Genomic DNA, 19067 nt, shown 5'->3' with positions numbered 1-19067 from the left:
GAAACCAGCAAAGTGACAAGCATTTTGTAATTCTTGATATGTTGAAAAAGGCTAAATGGAATAGAGCTTCCTAGGACAATTTCTGTGCCCTAACAGTTGCTGAAAAGAAAAGAGAATCCTTATATTGGTTCCTATGGGCAATAACTACACATGTTGTCAACCCCACATGTTGTTAACAAAACAGGACCGTGTGTGTGTGTTTTAATAGTGGCCCATTGATCCATTGGTTGAGACTGAAGAGCCGATTAGTCACACCGATACATGTGCTTCCCTATGCCAAATTTGGTGAACCACTAATGTAACGATGTAAAGATGGTTTTCCTTCCTGTATGTATACAAATCTATATTTAACATTTTGGGTGGAAACCTTTATGACTTTTCTGCTAGCAACATGCACCTCAGCTGACTGAAGCGGACGGTGTTCAGCTGGAATCAAAACCAGTACTGTACATCTTAGCCAACCTCTCACAATACTGATGGGAATTGAAATTACTCATAGTGTGTTTTACTGTGACCAGTAGATTCCACATTTCATGTCTCCATACTGATAAATGAAAATAAGGGTGGCTTTCCCCTTCTAATAATGAATAGTGACATTTCTTTATTAAACCATCGTTTTCTCTCTCTCATGCAACAGAAGTATGTCCTCCACAGCCTTAAAATATTAAGGTTTGGGTAAAAATTTAATGAAATACAACTGATTGAGTCACCAATTAAAAGACAACTGATTAATGCACTAAAAATCTTTAATCACCTGACAGCCCTAATGGGATATAACACATAGCGAGGGCAAGTAACCAAGGGCAAGTAACAAACGCCATACACTTTCAGATTGCAGCACTATTTCCCCTAAAGTTCTCTTCCTGGACATAATGACTGCATTTTCCCTCGTTTGTAATCCAGCCAACATCTTGGACTTAATGTCACGATGAATTAAAAATCATGGCCACATACCTCAAGAGTGTTTTTCCTTCTTTAGTTCACACATGTTTGACCAGAACATTCTTTCCCCCGGGAATAACATATAAGAAAGGAGTTCATCTCTTTGATAAAGATACCGATTTTTGCAGTAAGATTTTTTAAAAACAAACAACAACTATGACATTCAAAATATAGCCTGCAGAAATAATGGTGGACAGTAGACATCCTGCCTTAAGGGCCACTGAGTTCTACTTTTCAGTTCTCAAAACATTGCCCTTTTGAGAAACGGACTCCAGTCTAGCAAAGCAATCCACAACTCAGAAAAGCTAAGTACTGGGATTTGTGTTCAGTGCAAATGAAAGAGAATCCTGATACTAAACATACTTGCAGCCCTGTCCTATGCAACTTAAAGGTAAAGGTACCCCTGCCCGTACGGGCCAGTCTTGACAGACTCTAGGGTTGTGCGCCCATCTCACTCAAAGAGGCCGGGGGCCAGCGCTGTCCGAAGACACTTCCGGGTCACGTGGCCAGTGTGACATTGCTGCTCTGGCGAGCCAGAGCCGCACACGGAAACGCCGTTTACCTTCCCGCTGGTAAGCGGTCCCTATTTATCTACTTGCACCCGAGAGTGCTTTCGAACTGCTAGGTTGGCAGGCGCTGGGACCGAACAGCAGGAGCGCACCCCGCCACGGGGATTCGAACCGCCGACCTTTCGATCGGCAAGCCCTAGGCGCTGAGGCTTTAACCGACAGCGCCACCCGCGTCCCTATGCAACTTAATAATAATATAAAAAAAGACTTGATTTGAATGAGAATTGTTTCCTAGCAACTGTGCACAGAATTTCAGTCTAGCAGAGCAATCCAAACCCCTTTTGCTCTCAGCTGGGTGGAAGTGCAGTGGGCAGGTCCTCCATCTAGCCTTGCTGGCCTCCACCAGCCTCCTAAGAACATAAGAAGAGCCTATTGGATCAGAACAGTGGTCCATCTAGTCCGGCATCCTGTTTTCACAGTGGCCAGTTGGATGCCTGTGGAGAGCCCCCATGCAGGATACAAGCGCATGAGCTTTCTCTCCTTGTGTGATTTCCAGCAACTGGTATTGCTGCCTGCTACCATGGAGGCAGAGCATAGCCTTCATACCTCCTGCCAGCCATCAACTATGGGGTGATGCCAGCATCACTACTCTGTCATGTGTTCCCACTTATGCCCACCCAAAGTGTCACCAGTTAGATTCCCAGGTGCAGGGCTGAGTGGCACCGTGATCTGCCTGCCCCTCCACCTGGGTCACTGTTAATACCAGAGCTACTGAAGTGGTGGTGGTCCCAGAACTCCATAAAACCTCACCTGACTTGGAATCCTTTAGCGCCAGCATACACAACAATTGAGCTGAATGTTGAAACATGAGCCGAGTTTGGTGCATGGTGAATTGCATGACTGCTTTGCTGCATCTCCAAGTCACTGTTTTCCAATGCAGGCTGGGATAAGAACATAAGAAGACATCTGCTAGATCAGATCTGTCTTTTGTGCCTATAGCAGCCAACCACATGCCTATGGGAAGCCCACATGAAGGCAATAACCTCCTGCTCATGATCCTCAGCTGGTATTCAAAGGCATCCTGTCTGATCTTGGAAGTAATATAAACAGAATGGCTAACCATCAATAGCCTTATGACTGTGCCGCCACTGTTCAAAGTTCTGGTGTTTTTCTGCCGGTTTAGTGTACTGAGCAAGAGGACGTGAGTTTGGGCGTGCAAGTCAAATAAACTGGTATCCATTTTGAAGTAAGCCCCACTAAAACCAGTGGGACTTACATATATGTATGTATGAATAGAATCAAGATGTTAATGAACTTAAAAAGTCTAGTTTTGGTTGCATACATATCAACATGCCTTTGACCTCCTCTCAGAACAGCTAAATGATGAGTCCTCTCACACGGTGGAGGAGCTTCACGCTCCAAAACTGGGGGGCAGAGAGCAGGCAGGGGTAGGGCTGGTGCGCGTCCCGGGGGCGGGGATCATGCTGCCAGGGGCGGTGCGCTCCCCCCACACTCCTCTTCCTCCACCAGTGCTCTCACAGAGTGCATGAAATTATTATTATTATTTAATTCTGAGACATTGGTAGCGGCAGTTTTTCAGCCACTTTGTTTTACAATACTGATAACGGTATGCTTTCACTAGACTACCATACAAGGAGGAGAACAATATAGTGTAGCCTTTAATTGGTTCTTCCACAGTGAGTGACTCTAAAAGAAAAAACAAAAAGACGATTTCTTCCTTTGCCACAAGAACATTTATGGCAGATTGGTAAGAGATCTACGACATATAAACCACTGTGTCATCTAAATAGGAAATTTATTTAATGGACTATGTACCATTCCATGAATGACTCCAGTTCACTCCAATCAGAGCTATGCTGTGGTTTGTTTTTGTTTGAGGATTTCTTTTCTTTTCTTTTTTTGTATTTCAGGATCTTGTCAGTAACAGGAAAATACAGCAAGCCAAAAGCTACATATCCGTTTTCTTTTTACACAGTACAGTTTCTTTAAAAAAAAAAAAACAATTACTGAGTTATATTTGTAAGTCAGAGTCACAGTAGGGTTTTTTTATGTATATTTGCTATTCACACACTGCAGAATATTGCCAAGTAACCTCACTGGTGGGAACTGACAACATGGAGTTACATGCATTCATGTGAGACCATATTCAATGATGTATATATTGAATTAAGCACATTCATTTTTAAACACCGTCCAGTAAAATTGATCCCTCGTCAATCTTTATTTTTTCTCTTTTCTTCCCCCCTCCCATTGTTGTTCTGAGTTAAATTGGCTTTTCTTTAAAATCCACAAATACGCACAAAATAACCTGTAAACAGTTTTGACATTACACGTATGTACAAAGTGAACCACGTAAGAAAATAAGTCGAAGAGGTAATTCAGTGGGTGCCACTTGACAGAACATCAAAGTGCAACAGACTGACTCAGCCTGGCAAAGTCAAGAATCGACGTGCTCACATGAGGTCAGAAAGAAACGCAACTTCAGCAAGGCCCCGTATAGATCACATTATCACAGAAGTCACAAAAGAAACATCAAATCCTGTGTCCGCTGTGAAAAATATTGCATTGTATGCATTTTACTCATTTGTGTGCAGATATGTATATAGGAAATCTAAATAGCCAAAGATTCAACCAGTTTGTCATCCTACTTTTTACTTTATTTTTATTTGTCAGGGGAAAGACCTGTTACTCTTTCCACTAAGTATGAAGGATTCTCAGAATTTATGCCAGGTGAGAGGCTTAGGATACTGCACTTCAGAGCAGCCACAGCAGCAAAAACTACAACTTGATGTGTGAGAATTTTGTGTTTAAATTAAGAATTATATGGGTATATATTCCCGCTCCCAATAATACAGATTAGCACTTTCCCTCGTATGATTTGTCCTGAACATTTGCACAGATCTGCACCATATTTACAGAGCACTTGAAACAGCTATTCCATCAGTGGGGAAAAAACAACTCCCAACCATACTGGGAAACAAATCACTTCATAATAAATTGCACTATATAACCCACAGCATTATCCATCTGAACTCATCTCAATGACCTGACTTTGATGCCTATATAAGAGATTGGGAGATGTTCATTCGCAGATGTTCATTATCAGAAACTTAATTTATTTTAAGTGTATTTCATAGCTTTATCCTGGTAATTTTTAGTGTTCACAGAGCTGGAACTATAAACAACGCATCTATCATGTTTGTCTTCTCCTATGGTATACAAAGAACCCTGTGTGTACATAAGAAATTTGTAAATCAATAGCCCAGTGCTAATCATGAAACTCAAACAAGAATCGTACAGATTTTAGCCAGTGAAGTTTTATGTAATTATGACACCAGTGTTTTTTTTTTTTTTTTGGTGGATTCCAGATGGGAATATGTGGAATCCCTCTGAAAAACTCCACTACTTCTTCTAGTCCATTCAAAACTGTTTGCTTATATGTCTCTTTTTCGCTTTGGTAAAATATACATTTATTTATTTTTTTGCATTTTTTCCTTCTCAAATAAAAACAACAGCTACTTTTGGCTTTCCTCAGATATGCAGGAAGTGCTAAATTTGCCATGCAATTTCATCTTAGGTGGCATTCAGTAGCAACTCAACAAATAAACATTATGAGATTTTCCTCCAGGTGCATGTGCACAGTTGAGGAAAGTGGGAAAATTAGGTAAGTGAAAAAAAGAGAAAAGGGTTTTGAAAAAGATGTTCATCTTTACTCTGGCCATCATTGCCCAGAGCATCTTTTCTGTTTTTATGTTTCTTAGCATGGGAAACTATCACGTACACCACTGAGAAAAGGAATAAAATTGTAACTATAACCAGAATTTTCCCACTTCCATAGGAACATCCTGATTTATCCTATTTCCAAAAATTAAATGTTCTGTAAAGCATTGGAATCAAGAGGAAACTATTGCACTTTCAGATAATGGCTCTGATTCAACAAGAGTGGGTGTAGTGGGCTTGTGGTAAACTGCATGTACAGTATGTTCAGTGGACACAAATCACCATCCCAGCTGCAGAGCCACAGCTGCATGGCACACAACTGGGATAGAAGCTGATGAGCTGTTTGAGCAGGGCAGGGGATACAAGCAGGACTGGATCCAGACCCTGGTGGGTTTGGCTGTTGGATGGGGCTGGGGATGGGTGTGAATACATCTTTATGATATCAACAGGCCATTTTCCACCCAGTTAGGAATCCAAAGCCAAAGCCTGCTCCTGCCTGAGGATAGTCCCTAGCAGCATCATGGCAAATACATACATGAAGAAGAAGAGGAGGAGGAGGAGGAGGAGGAGGAGGAGGAGGAGGAAGAAGAAGAGTTTGGACTTGATATCCCACCTTAAGGAGTATCAAAGCGGCTCACAATCTCCTTTCCCTTCCTCCCCCACAACAAACACTCTGTGAGGTGAGTGGGGCTGAGAGACTTCAAAGAAGTGTGACTGGCCCAAGGTCACCCAGCAGCTGCATGTGGAGGACCAGGGAATCGAACCCGGTTCACCAGATTACGAGTCCACTGCTCTTAACCACTATACCACACTGGCTCTCATCAGAGTTCTCATCCATCTAAGTTTTTAAAAACTTTCAGGTTCTCCTTAGTTCAGCCCAGTGGTGTTTTCTCCTAAATCAATTAGGGGCAGGGGTGCCAACTTGAATAAAATATTTGGGGGGCAGGCAGGTAAGCCATGCCCTGCATGATTGATCACATGACACAGTGCGCACACACCATGTGAATGGCTATGTCCATCAACTCTGGGGCCTCCGAGGCCCCTCAAATATTTTATTGGGGGGCAATGACCCCTCAGCCTCTAGGAGTTGACTCCTATGTGGGGGAGGGGGATTAAAAAAAACAACTTTCAAAGTGATTCGTGTAATTTTTCTTAAGGCTATCCCAGGACCCTGAAAAGAATCCTACATCTAAGTGAAATGTGGCACTGGTTTGCTGTGTCCTTGTCAGAGTTATATCATCTTACGTCAACAGAAAAATTTCAAATTGAATGGTTCCCTTAGGTCAAAAGGATTGTGTGTACACCATGATGTTCATGAGCGCAGTGTGATGACAGTTTAGCATTGCTTCCAGGGTGTACTTGTGCTACTTTTTTGTATAGTCATCAGTGATCTAAAGAAATTGGCATTTGCTCCCCAATAATAAAATAATAATACGCAATAATAAAATACTCAAAAAATAAAACTCAAGGTAAAGATTACAAGTAGCCTTATCAAAAGGATGACACTTGTTCACTTATGGATTGATAAATGGCTACATGTCTTTAATTTACTGTCTGAATTGGCAGCTTCACATTGCTTCAGCAAGGACAGGCTCATTTTTAAAGTTATCTAAGTCCTTTGCCTACAAGAACTGTGAAGCAGGATCTGAATATCCCAGCATTCAAGACTTTTAAGTCAGAGGTGCATACCTTCCAACATTTATCCAGTGAAAATAGGGGTGTTGTATTCCATATTTTGTAAGATGTTGAGCCTATGCCTTGGACTGGCATATGTCTTGTGGATCTGTTTCATGGAATAATGATGATGATAATGATGTTATTTTATTTATACCCCGCCCATTTGACTGGGTTGCCCCAGCCACTTTGAGTGCCTTCCAACATATATTAAAACCTAATAAAACATTGAACATTTTAAAAAACTTTCCTATATAGGGCTGCTTTCAGATGTCTTCTAAAGGCTGTATGGTTACTTATCTCCTTGGCTCCAGGGCTGCATAACTCCATACCCTTTCAACATTTCTACAATTAAAATAGGGACATCCTACCATATCCTCCAACACTTCTCTGATGAAAATAGGGACGTCCTAAGGAAAAGTGGGACATTCCAGAAATTGGAACAACTTCTGTAAATCTGGAACTGTCCCTACAAAATATGGACACTTGAAGGGTCTGGAGTTCTGCACTTCACTGCAATCAGTGGAGAACATTCCCGCTTCCTCTGTGTTTAGGTTCTAAAAAAATTCTTAGCAGCAGTTTAACACCCAGTACAGTGAGGACAGGCTGGATATACCTGCTGTGGAGATAGGTGGAACGCAAAAGGTTTTTTAAAAAGGTTTTTGAGAGCTAGCTGACAAGCGCAACCATCTTCAAATGAACTAGAGAGTCCTATTACTGTCACACACAGTAACCAAATAGTATGCTATGAGAGCAAGCCTCTTATTATGAAGCTGCTGCATTTTCTGAATCTTCCCTCTTTCAGTTCTAATAAAAAATGCCAGAGGAGCATCAGATCTGGGCTGAAGTTAAATGGTAGAGCATCTGTTTTGCATGCAGAAGGTCTCAGTTTCAATTCCTGGCATCTCTAGATCCGACTGGAAGTGTCCCCTGCCAGTCAGTGTCGACAGTACTGAACTACATGGACCAAGGATTGGACTGAATATAAGGCAGCTTCCTTATTTCTGAGACCAAAGTCATTGACTGCATTTGCACATCAATGTAAGCCATGATTAAGGGTTTAATGTGAATGCATAAATCACTCCCATTTCACTCTGCCCTGGTGACAATCAGGATCAAACCACAATCCTTGGCTTTGTATTACAGCTCAACCAGGAATACTCGAACTAGAATTGCTATTCCCTGTTATATATGTGAACTTTTCATAAAATGAATGTGATGAGGTATAAATTAGCACATCTACTATACAAACCATGGAATTGAGGGACCTGAGGGGACCTGTGCATGGCTGATGTTGGTTCTGCGACCTAAAGTACCATAGGTGTGTAACTACCTATGGTAGAATCCTTGGGAAATTGAGAAGAATGATTTAAAGTAACCCTCTCAAATGCAGATAAGCATTTCTAATCACAATCATAATTACCACAACATGTTTTTAGTCATGCTTTTCTACGTAGTGTATTTCCTTTGTATTTTAGTGATATTACCACCTGGATGACCTGCCTTCTTGTTGATCGTGAGATATTGGCTATATTTGAACATTTTCAATCTTTCAGACTGGAACGTACAATATAAGAGACAAATGTTGCAATTTCCTACTTCTCACAAAGCGTTTGAAGATCAGTGCAAGCTACATGAGTGCAACATTACCTAAGTCTGGCATCCAGTGGTGTTCTTGTAACTGACAGAAGGCATCCCTGAGTGGAATCGAGAAGGAAAGGGGTTTTTTAGCAATCCACCTCCCCGCAGCCCCCTACAACTGGAGATGAACAAATTTGCCGGTAACAGTTTCTCTCAGTTTCTAATTCTTCCAGTCTCAACATCAGTTCACCACATTTCTGCATCAGTCTGTGATTTATTTGTTTGTTTTAAAACAATCCTCACAAGCATTTGTCAGAAATTTTAGTGCATATTTCTGCTGATAGAAATATTTTTCAAGCCTTTTTCTCTCTCTCTCTTTCTCTCTCTCTCTCTCTCTCACACACACATACACACATTACAAGCAATTTCCCCCAATTTCCCCACATTTTTGGGTGTTGCGTTCACTAACATATGCGTCTTGCACACCCTTTCTCTAATATGTGAGTTTTTGTACACATTTCCCAGATGGAAAACTGGATCACAAAATTTGGAGAAGTGCTTCCTTCAAACAATAGCTGCATTTCAATTTGTGTATTGTTTTGGGAAGTGTGAATTAGGTAGGTTCCCATTAACATGTGAAACAAACTGGATATCTCCTCTTCACTATCTGCAACCACACAATATATCTGAGCATATAGTGATGGGGGCTGAAGGGAGGAGAAGGAATATCCAAAAAATGCCTTTCTCCTTGGGCTGTGAATGAATGCCTTCCATCAGCAGAGGAAACATCACTGAATACCTCCCTGTGTTTCTTTATTCCTAAGCGAAGAATAGCAAAACTTCTGAAGACACCACTATTGTAGGTAATAGTAGCACTGAGCATCTTTCCTCCTCTCCAGAGTGTTTAAGGGTACATTAGTGCCAATGCACTGCTAGGGGTTTGGAAACACCATCCTTGGTTTTTATGAAGTGAATAAGTTTCATCCAGAATTTAACTGAGACTCTTTTTGATAATATAAACAATAATAATAATTAAAGAAACAGCCGGTACAATTAGCTGGATCATGTCCTGACTCTTCTCATCTGGCAGAGGTTAGAAATCATGCCCTGCCACACCATCCTCAGGGACCAAGGCTTTAGGCTATTATCCCAGTTAAGTAAACTTCATCCTCCTGCCCACCCCCTCTCCAATTTCTTTTCAAAGAAGCCTTTCATTCTCAGTGTTTTATCACAGGTTTTATAAACACTTTAAAAACTCGTAGTGAGACTGTGAATTTGTCATGTCCATATTACAATTCATATAAAGAATTTTAATTTCTTACAGGTGCCAGAGTTCCGCTGCCCATACAGAGCTCTTTTGCCTGCAATCATTTACCTTTTTTTAATAATAATAATATGTGAATATTGCATTCACTTTCTTCTATTCTGTCCACTGAAGAGTACATCTGTAATGGGGGCTGCATGCATATAGGTTTGCTACTGCTAGATATATATGCATACACACATTGGATATTGGACATTAAATTTTAAGACTCTTGGGGCAGGCACTGGAAAAGAACAACAACTATTTCATCTAAAACTGGGGGGAAAGGCCACATAAATCGTATCTATTCTGGCACATTTCGTATGGTCTGATTTCCCCCCTCCCTGCAGATATTAATCACTGAACCGGCTTGTGTAAAATGAAACCCAGTTCTATTCAACCTCAGAGGAAAAGAAAATATTCTACGCATTCTACTCCTTCTTCCTTGCTGGCCAAAGGGTTTGTGCTACAATATCCAATAAACTTATATATAGAGGGGGGCGGGAGCTGACTGCATTTGAGACTGCAGAGTGTCAGCCATGCTGAGTTTCAGCCTGTGCCTCATTGACAATCCAGCATGTAAACTGCAAGATAAATCCCTGCTGAAGTGCTATCGGGCGAATGAACCCCACATTCATTTTTCTCTATAATTTGCTATTAAGATGAATTAATACTAGGCTGTCTTCTTTGTGATTTGCAGTGAGAAGAACTGTGAGCACATGATGATCCTGGGGAATGACTGATTCTTATCAAGAGCCTATAATAATAATAATAATGGAAAAGACTAATTTCTTGTTTTCTACTGTTCTGCAGACCTGGCTGGGTGAAGAATCTGTTTCACAAGTCTTGATGGGGGGGGGGGGGACACAAGACAAAAAAACCAAAGCAAAACCCAAAACCTGTCTAAGATTCTGTGCCTTTCTGATATGTTTCCATGCTGCTGTTCATGGAGACATGGCATTACCCCCAGACTACCTTACATAGCTTTTTTTTCTGGAGCCAGCTTAGACTCTGGAGGAAGTATCCAGGAAAGACAGAAGAAATATAAATGCAAAAAAGAACCAGAAGGCAAGAGGGAAAATACCTATGGACTGTATATGTCTATGGACAAGTTCAGTTGGGAGGGGAATCAGTTTTCTGCAAAGTACATTATAAATCAAAAGGTGAATTATTATTATTATCATTAATTACATTTCTATACCTGGGAAAGGGTCAAAGTGGAATAATCAAGTCAGGATTGGAGAACCTTTTTTTCTGTTGAGGGCTACATTACCTCAGGTGCTAGTGGCTCTCAATGGCTACTAGCCAGGATGCCTATGTTCTACCTTTCCTGTCAGAGGCAGTATGGCTGTGAATACCAGTTGCTGGGAATCACAGGTGGGCAGAGTCCTCCTGCGCTCATGTCCAGCTTGCAGGCTTCCCACAGACATCTGGTTGGCCACTGTGAGAGAAGAGGATCCTGGACTAGATGGGCCACTGGCTCCTCTTAGCCACATGCCAGTGACTGGTGGCACCAGAAGCAAAAGTAGACGGGGTCTGAGCCAAAAGTGGGAGTTCCCCCTTTACCCTATTCTCTCTTTCAGCCAAACTCCTTTTCCCCTGCCCCCTCTCAATTCCTGTAAAAAAAAAATAGGCTGAAGGCCACATGGATCCCCAAGTCTGCAAATTCCCCACCCCTGACTTAAGTGGTCAATGAAATTGTGGAAGAAGTTGATCAGGGAAGGTGTGGGAGCTTATTCCTATTCACAGAGTTTTTGTAATTTGCTTATGCCTTAGGTGTAAGACAAACCTTACACCTGGGGACTGTGGGAGTCCATTTGATTTCTGTAATTAATTGGATTTGTTTATAGACTTTATTAGAGGAAACTCTACTATGAAGTACATGTAAGATTATTACATCTCTCTCTGTCTGTCTGTGTGTGTGTGTGTGTGTACACGCTCACTCCCGCCACTGTGGGCTTGAGCATAGTTTATTAAGATGATGCTGTTTGCTACTTTGACTCCATGTCCTGGCAACCATGATTAATTGGAGGGAGAAACTGCTTTAATAATCTTTCAAGCTCAAATAAAGGCAAATAAGAAATACATTCATACCCAGCCAGATGGGCGGGGTATAAATACATTTATTATTATTATTATTATTATTATTATTATTATTATTTCAGTTTCCAACTTTTCTTCATTGATTTTCTTCCTAAGATTACAGCACTAAAAAAGCTCTGATTTATGTGCTTATTTATTGGACTTATTCCCCACCCTAAGGATTGACAATAGTTCCAAGTTTTGGAGGGCCTCCAAACACCCTCCATGGGCCGCTCTCTCTCACTTCGTCTAGCAGGTCCAGGGGGCTCTCAACAGAGGGACCCCTGCAGATTCCCTACCATGACAGCTCCTGGCACCGGCTCTGCTAACAAGGGCTCCAGGTGACTTCATCATTCTACTCTCTCCCTATTTCTCAGCACCAAAATCCATTTTGAATCTGAATTAAAAAATACACAGAAACTGGCTCCTCCAACGTGTTTGCACAGCGCTGACTTTGCCACTCTCACTTCCAGTAAGCAGCAGTTGTTTCTGCTGATGTGTATTAGTGAAAATGACATGGGAAAATGCATTAAATTAGATGAAACCACATGCAAAAAAAATGTGTATATTAGGGAAATTTTCCATTAAAATGCGGGCAGATTTTCATGAGGGTTTAAAAAAAAAGAAGAAGAAGAACAAATTGATGTGGAAATGTAGAGAATTGAACTTAGGACTGGGGAGATGGGGAACCAAAGCTGACAGATTCCTTCATCCCCGCACAACACCCGTACTCAATAAGAGCTGTTAAGACTTCATTGAAAAGCAAATTTAGGCCTGGCTAATGATCTCTGCAGATTTATTCGCGACTACCTTTCTCCATAAATAATTTAGTTGCAAAATTGTGAGAGAAAATGGCAGCCATAAAACCAGGAGACTAGGCTTCAGATCTGCTGAAAGCAAACACCCTTCAGTCTAAGCTGGCACTATACCCATCATGCCACACAGCACATTTGTCTGGGCTGGGAGGTGCTGCAGAGAGACCCTGTGCAAAAACTCAGGCTTTCCAAGCTGATCTGCTGTAAGAAGAAAAAATTTACTCCATAGTGCTTGGATTTAAGTCCGTTTACTCTAATTAACCTCCAATTAACTAAATCAATGTAAATCCAGGTTCTGTGGTGCGAATGGTTTCTTTAACAGGCTGCTAAAAATGTCACTAATGCTAAACATCAACTCAATTACTACACATACTACCTCAACTCAATCACAGCGAGAAAGAGACTGGTTTGATTTGTGGCAGGGCTCAGCCCTGGTCAATATTTTCAGTGCCAGGGCTCACCCTGAAAGTCCAAAAAGTAGATGGAGATGAAAGTGCTCCTGAGAAGCTACAGAGTGGATTTCTCTCATTCCTAATGACTGATGCTTATTGGTTCCCACCAGTGCTTTTGAAAGCCATAGAATTCAGTCCTGGTCAAAGTTTTTAAAAGCCTTTAGTATCATAAAATCATAGAATTGTAGAGTTGGAAGAGGGACCCCAAGAGTCATCTAGTCCAGCCCCCTGCAATCCAGGAATCTCAGCTAAAGCATCCTTTGAAGGTGACCCAGAAACTACAACTAATCCAGAATGCGGCAGCTAGACTGGTGACTGGCAGCGGCCGCCAAGACCACATAACACCAGTCTTGAAAGACCTGCATTGGCTCCCAGTACGTTTCCAAGCACAATTCAAAGTCTTGGTGCTGACCTTTAAAGCCCTAAATGGCCTTGGCCCAGTATATCTAAAGGAGCGTCTCCACCCCCATCGTTCTACCCGGACATTGAGGTCCAGCACTGAGGGCCTTCTGGCAATTCCCTCACTGCGAGAAGCCAAGTTACAGGGAACCAGGCAGAGAGCCTTCTCAGTAGTAGCACCTGCCCTGTGGAACACCCTCCCACTAGATGTCAAAGAAAACAACAACTACCAGACTTTTAGAAGACATCTGAAGGCAGCCCTGTTTAGGGAAGCTTTTAGTGTTTGATGCATTACTGTATTTTAATATTTTGTTGGAAGCCGCCCAGAGTGGCTGGGGAGGCCCAGCCAGATGGACAGGGTATAAATAAATTATTATTATTATTATTATTATTATTATTATTATTATTATTATTATTATTACAGATGGCCATCCAACCTCTGCTTAAACACCTATAATGAAGGAGAGTCCCACACTTCCCAAGGAAGTCAAACAGTTCTTACTTCCAGAAAGTACTGGTAGGGTACATGCTTTCAGCACCATTTCATACTGAACTTCTTAATATTTCCCTTCTCATGCTTCAGAATGTTTCCTCTGACTCCTCAGCAGCCTGAGAGCTAACAACTAAGAGGTGGCAATAATCATGGAAGTTGCACCATCCCAACAGTGGTTGTTGCACTGCTGCTTAATTGGATGGGTCTAGGGTTGGGCAGCACTGCAGGGAAGTGCACAAGCAGGACCACAGTCTGCTGCTCCCATAGGGGACCTTCCTGCCAGTCCACATTATCCCCATCCAGGTAAGCAGGAACCTCACGGCATGTGCTGCTCTGGAGTGTTGGGCTGAAAGAGTCAGGTTCGTATCTCCACTCAGCCTGAAGCTCACTTGGCTAACTTGCAGCCTCATCTACCTCATGGGGTTGTTGATAATAAATAGGATGTAGGGGAAAGAACCATGTTATCTTGAGCTCATCAATCATCACCATCATCTATACTGGGAGGTTAAGCCCTGTTTATTACAGCAGCTTTCATATAAGGGTGCTCATAATTGGAATAAACCTGTGTCTACAAAATAGACAAAGAGGGTTTGTCTTAAGGGCTGGCCTGCTGCTTAAAGGAGGTAAGTTTCTATTGTATCTCAAGTGCTTTGTGTCTGCACTTCTCACTTTATTCTTCACACATTCCCACACAAGCTTCTTTAGACCCTGCCTCCCTGTCGGTCTAATGCTATAGGTAAAAAAGATGCTCATAAGTAAGTGAAGGTCTTCCCCTCAAAGGGAATTTCGTGTGTTCTGAGAAGGCCCTTGCTCTCTCCCCCCCCCCCCATGAATCCCCATTAGCTGAGTGCATTTGGATACTTTTCAATTTTTAATTTCATTTTCAAATGCATGCAGCTAGAAGCGGAATGTTGCCTGTCACTTGAACAATCCATTTCCTGCAAACCGGAGTGCAAAATGCATCTTGTTAGGCCTATAATTTCTTCTAATTGCATCTGTGTCAAAAGGGGATGGGAGCCTGCTCTCCCCCATTTATTTGGGCCAAATACATTCTTGGCAGCAGCGCTTGGCAAGCCCACATAAATCAACAACTCAGCGGCTTGACCTGCCCGTATTCTTCCTCCAGAAGAGGAATAATCACCAGCATCTCCTCTTTCAACTGGTTCCTTTCCTTTTCATCCTTAATCTCCTAAACACATTTGTTGTTGTGGGGTGGGATGAGAGCTCTATAGCATGAGAAAGGACGAAAGAGCAGAGTGGTAGACAAAATCGCCTAACATATTAACAGAGATGCCAGGAAAATGGTATCAAGATGGTCAAAAGACCATTTTGTACACAACTAGAACTGAACCTAATCTCTCTCCCACCCCCGCCACTTGCCAATTCCTCAAGTTAAGAAATGATGGCTGCAGAAAGAGTCCAACAACTAGGTACAATTAGTGTTGCCATTTGGTTACTTATTTTACTGCCCCTGTGCCATCACCGGTATGTAAAAAAAAAAAAGGGAGAGAGAAATATTCTCTGGCGTGGAGATAACATGATGGGAAAGGATTTCCTGCTTGATTTCTGCATGCACATAAAGTCTCTTTGGAAGGCAGGGCCAGTAAACAAAAAACAAACAAAATTGGCAGCACTTACAATTCACAATGCAGATGTCTGCCATTTCTCCATGCACACTAGAGTTCTATCAGTTTTAATTCCAGCAGCTCTTCCTCCTGAATCCACAGGGCTAATTTTTAAACACTCCACGTTTAAGGGATTGGGATGAAAATTGCTGAAAGAGAAACTGAGCAAAATCTGAAGTGTGATAGCCCACCACCACTTGGACCCCGCACGTATCTCCCTACTGGATTGCAGCCATTGGCTTGTCAGATGTTCTTGCTAAGCTGAGTGCAGTCTGTGGCTCATAAACATTCATGGTGTGCAAACAGAGCAAATTCAGATCTACCGCTGATATCAAGAGTTGACACTCCTCTCCAAGAAAAGAAGGGGGCAAATGATTATTCTGTACATAATTCTACAGGGGTAGGGAAGAGGACATAGGTCATCCAGTAAGCTCTAGTAGTTCCTTTTTGAGAGTAACACACAGTTAAAAGGAGGAAACGAAGAAAGCTTTTATGTGGCACACAGACATATATACACTCTCTCCTGGTGTAAACCGGCAAGACATCACGTCTTCCTTTCAAGACCATTGACATCTGCCTGACCCAGCTTCTCTCTCCAAATAAATGACATTAAAGGTGAACTCAAGAAGGCATGCAGCTTAGAAAATCACCGCCCACCATAAAACTCTGCCCGACCATATGAGAATTTTCGTCGTTGGTGGTGCCAACCCACAACCATACTGCACATGTTTCCTTAGCTGTGCGTGTGGCACTGCAAGCATATGGCATATGTCAGGAGGTTAACACATGATGAATGCCTTGTTAATCCTCCTATCACAGGGAGGATATTGTTATAGTGTAATTAGGAATGCTTTGGTGAAATAGGCAAATTAGGCTGTACTATAGTGATGGATTGTGGGTCATCGTCATTTTTGTGTGTGTGATCTAACAAATTATTACCATTATTATTTTATTTCTTTTATCATGTAGGATCTCATTCTGTAAATTGCAATAAGGTGATTTTCCTTGCCCTAACCCCGCTCCTATAGACGATACTTTCGTAACAGTTCAGATTGCCAAGGGTGCTTCCTTTCTGGAAACCTGTCTGGGATTTTGATCTTGAGGAAATCCTGGATGCATTTTTCTAACTCTTCCTCAATTGAGAGCTTTTCTTTTGCCGATTTTTTTTTACTAGAGTTGGATTCCCTAGAGCCGGAAGTTAGAGTTCGGAGCAGGTCGCTTTTCCTCCGGATTTCGGACTGCTGAAGTAGCTGCACCGGGCCTTTCTTGCTTGGCCTATCCAGAGTCTGTATATTGGACTGGCGGGTGACCGGGCCACAGATGACAGTCTCTTGAGGGGAGCTGGCTTCTGACTGGCTGTCGCAGCTCGAGGTGGAGAGTTCATTGCAGGAGGTTCCACTTTCTCCTTCTTTGTCGCCTTTGCCATTTTTACAGCAGCAGTCACAGTGTGATGAAGACCATCTTGAAGGCTCTCCTGGAAATAGAAACAGAGAACGTGGTAAGGACCTGCTGCTGTAGACCTGGCAAGATTCAGAGAGACATACAGTGCAGCTTTCATTCATATGCTTAAAAAAAAGGATTATATGTCATCACCACATAGTGAATATATTGGCAGGATAAATGGAGCACACAAATGAGAACCGAGGCTCTTCTGGGAAGAAAAATTACTGGTCTTTGAGGTTTGTAATCAGCCAGCTGGAAAGCCGCTAGCATTAAACACACACACACAACGCAAACCAATGTTTATGACTGAAATCCCCTGACCAGTTACATGCATTTAGGTTCTACTGCAATCAATAGGATTTAAGTGTGCATAAGTGGGTGCAGCACCGAAGACTAAATATGTCTTAATTGGTTTCTTGATTTGTCATTTAAAAATGCTTAGTTGAAGATGTGCCCAAAGTAATAATCTATGGCTAGAAGAAAAATCTAGAACAGTTTTTTTTTAAGAAAAAAGAAAAGAAAAAAAATCATTTGCCTTCTGAATGAAATACTGAGCTAATGATGGATTTAAAATGTCATCTGTCTTTGGAGAGAACATAATCATCACTCCCAACCTGTGGGGACCATAACCGTCATTCAAATCAAGCCAAATATAATTTAGTTTGCTGAGTAGCAGCTTCTTAACAGAGACACATCATCTGCAAGAGAAACTGGGGCACAGTTTCCAGAGATGCAAATGAGGGGATGGGATGCCTCTTTTGCCTTTCTGTATTGAAAAATAAAGCCAGTTTCTAAACTTCTGCCACACTCTTGTGTGATTAAAATAAACAGAATTCAGAGTGGGTTATGCAAACAGAAACAGGCTTTAGCCATTAGGAGCAGGAAAAAAGTTTACCCCCTTCCCCATTCTCTGGGACATCTTTTTCCTTTCTTCTATATTTATGGAGTGCGGAAAGGGCAGAACCTGACTGTCACCCCTTGTATCATGATATCCCTACATGATATCAGAGACTTAATAAGCAACACAGAGACACCACCCATAATGACAGACCTTCACTGTTATTTTCTAAAGTAAGTAATAGCCCAGTCCTATGAATCTCTACTCAGAGGCAAGTCCCACTAATTTCAATGGGAATTATTCATATAAGACTGCAGACCAGCCCATCCCAGGTGAGCAAGTTATCATTTAAAAACATAACCATCTCCAAGGGGATATACAGTAATGATCAACAGATAATCAAACAAAAATCCCTTGTATTATTTTTTGGGTGTCCAGCTCTGATTTCAAAGCAAGATCTCATTCAGCTGCCAAGTGAGAGGTGGGTTTTCTGAGCTGCAGTGGCAAAGGAGATTTGTACTTCATTGTAGGACTGCCTAGTGGCATCAGGAGGACTTATGCTTGGCGTATGCTTCTTGTGTCATCTGAAAATCACAAACTGACAAAGACTATTTGGAACAGGTGTTCTGGAGAGAACCATGCTGGCACCAAGAATGGCAATTTGGACAAGCCTTAGTGAAGAAAATTGAAATTTCCCTTTCTCTCTGAACAGAAGCTTTTCATTGCCAATGGGTGCTAATGTTCTGAAACATTTGTATAGATAAGAGTTGTTGGTCTCTTGACTTAAGATTGTTATGCCTTTTTCTAAGGGTTTCTGTGCGTATTTGTGCATTTTAACTTATTTTTTAGCAAACCACTTAAGCCCCTAGATCACGGTTTCTAAGGTCACATGACCCTAGGTCACTAATGTGGTGGCCTGCAGATGTTGTTGGACTACAAATTAAATCACCCCTCTCCATTGGCCATGCTGGCTGGGCAGATGGGAGTTGGAGTCTGCATATGTCAGGAGTGCTCTGATGGTGTTTCCTGCTTGGCAGGGGGTTGGACTCGATGGCCCTTGTGGTCTCTTCCAACTCTATGATTCTGTGATTCTAACTGGGGCACATGCGAGTTGAAAGGCACCACACAGGCTACTGCTGTCTTTGATCTTCATCTTCTCCATATATAGAA

General features: G+C 41.9%; 1 protein-coding gene across 2 annotated transcripts in view; it reads right to left on the bottom strand.

Annotated features, from left to right (window-relative positions):
• Positions 1-12463: 12463 nt before the first annotated feature.
• Positions 12464-19067, bottom strand: part of KCTD16 (potassium channel tetramerization domain containing 16) — a 147072-nt gene continuing 140468 nt past the window's right edge. For both annotated transcript variants that reach the window (XM_083427098.1, XM_083427097.1), the window contains exon 3: positions 12464-17090. In XM_083427098.1, coding sequence (XP_083283224.1) covers positions 16639-17090 — 452 coding nt within the window. In that variant the 3' untranslated portion in view covers positions 12464-16638. The remainder of the gene's footprint in view (positions 17091-19067) is intronic.

Source organism: Podarcis tiliguerta (genome assembly GCF_965153285.1).
Source record: "Podarcis tiliguerta genome assembly, chromosome: 2".
In the NCBI taxonomy this organism is placed as follows: Eukaryota; Metazoa; Chordata; class Lepidosauria; order Squamata; family Lacertidae; genus Podarcis; species Podarcis tiliguerta.
This window is presented reverse-complemented; position numbering and strand designations above follow the sequence as displayed.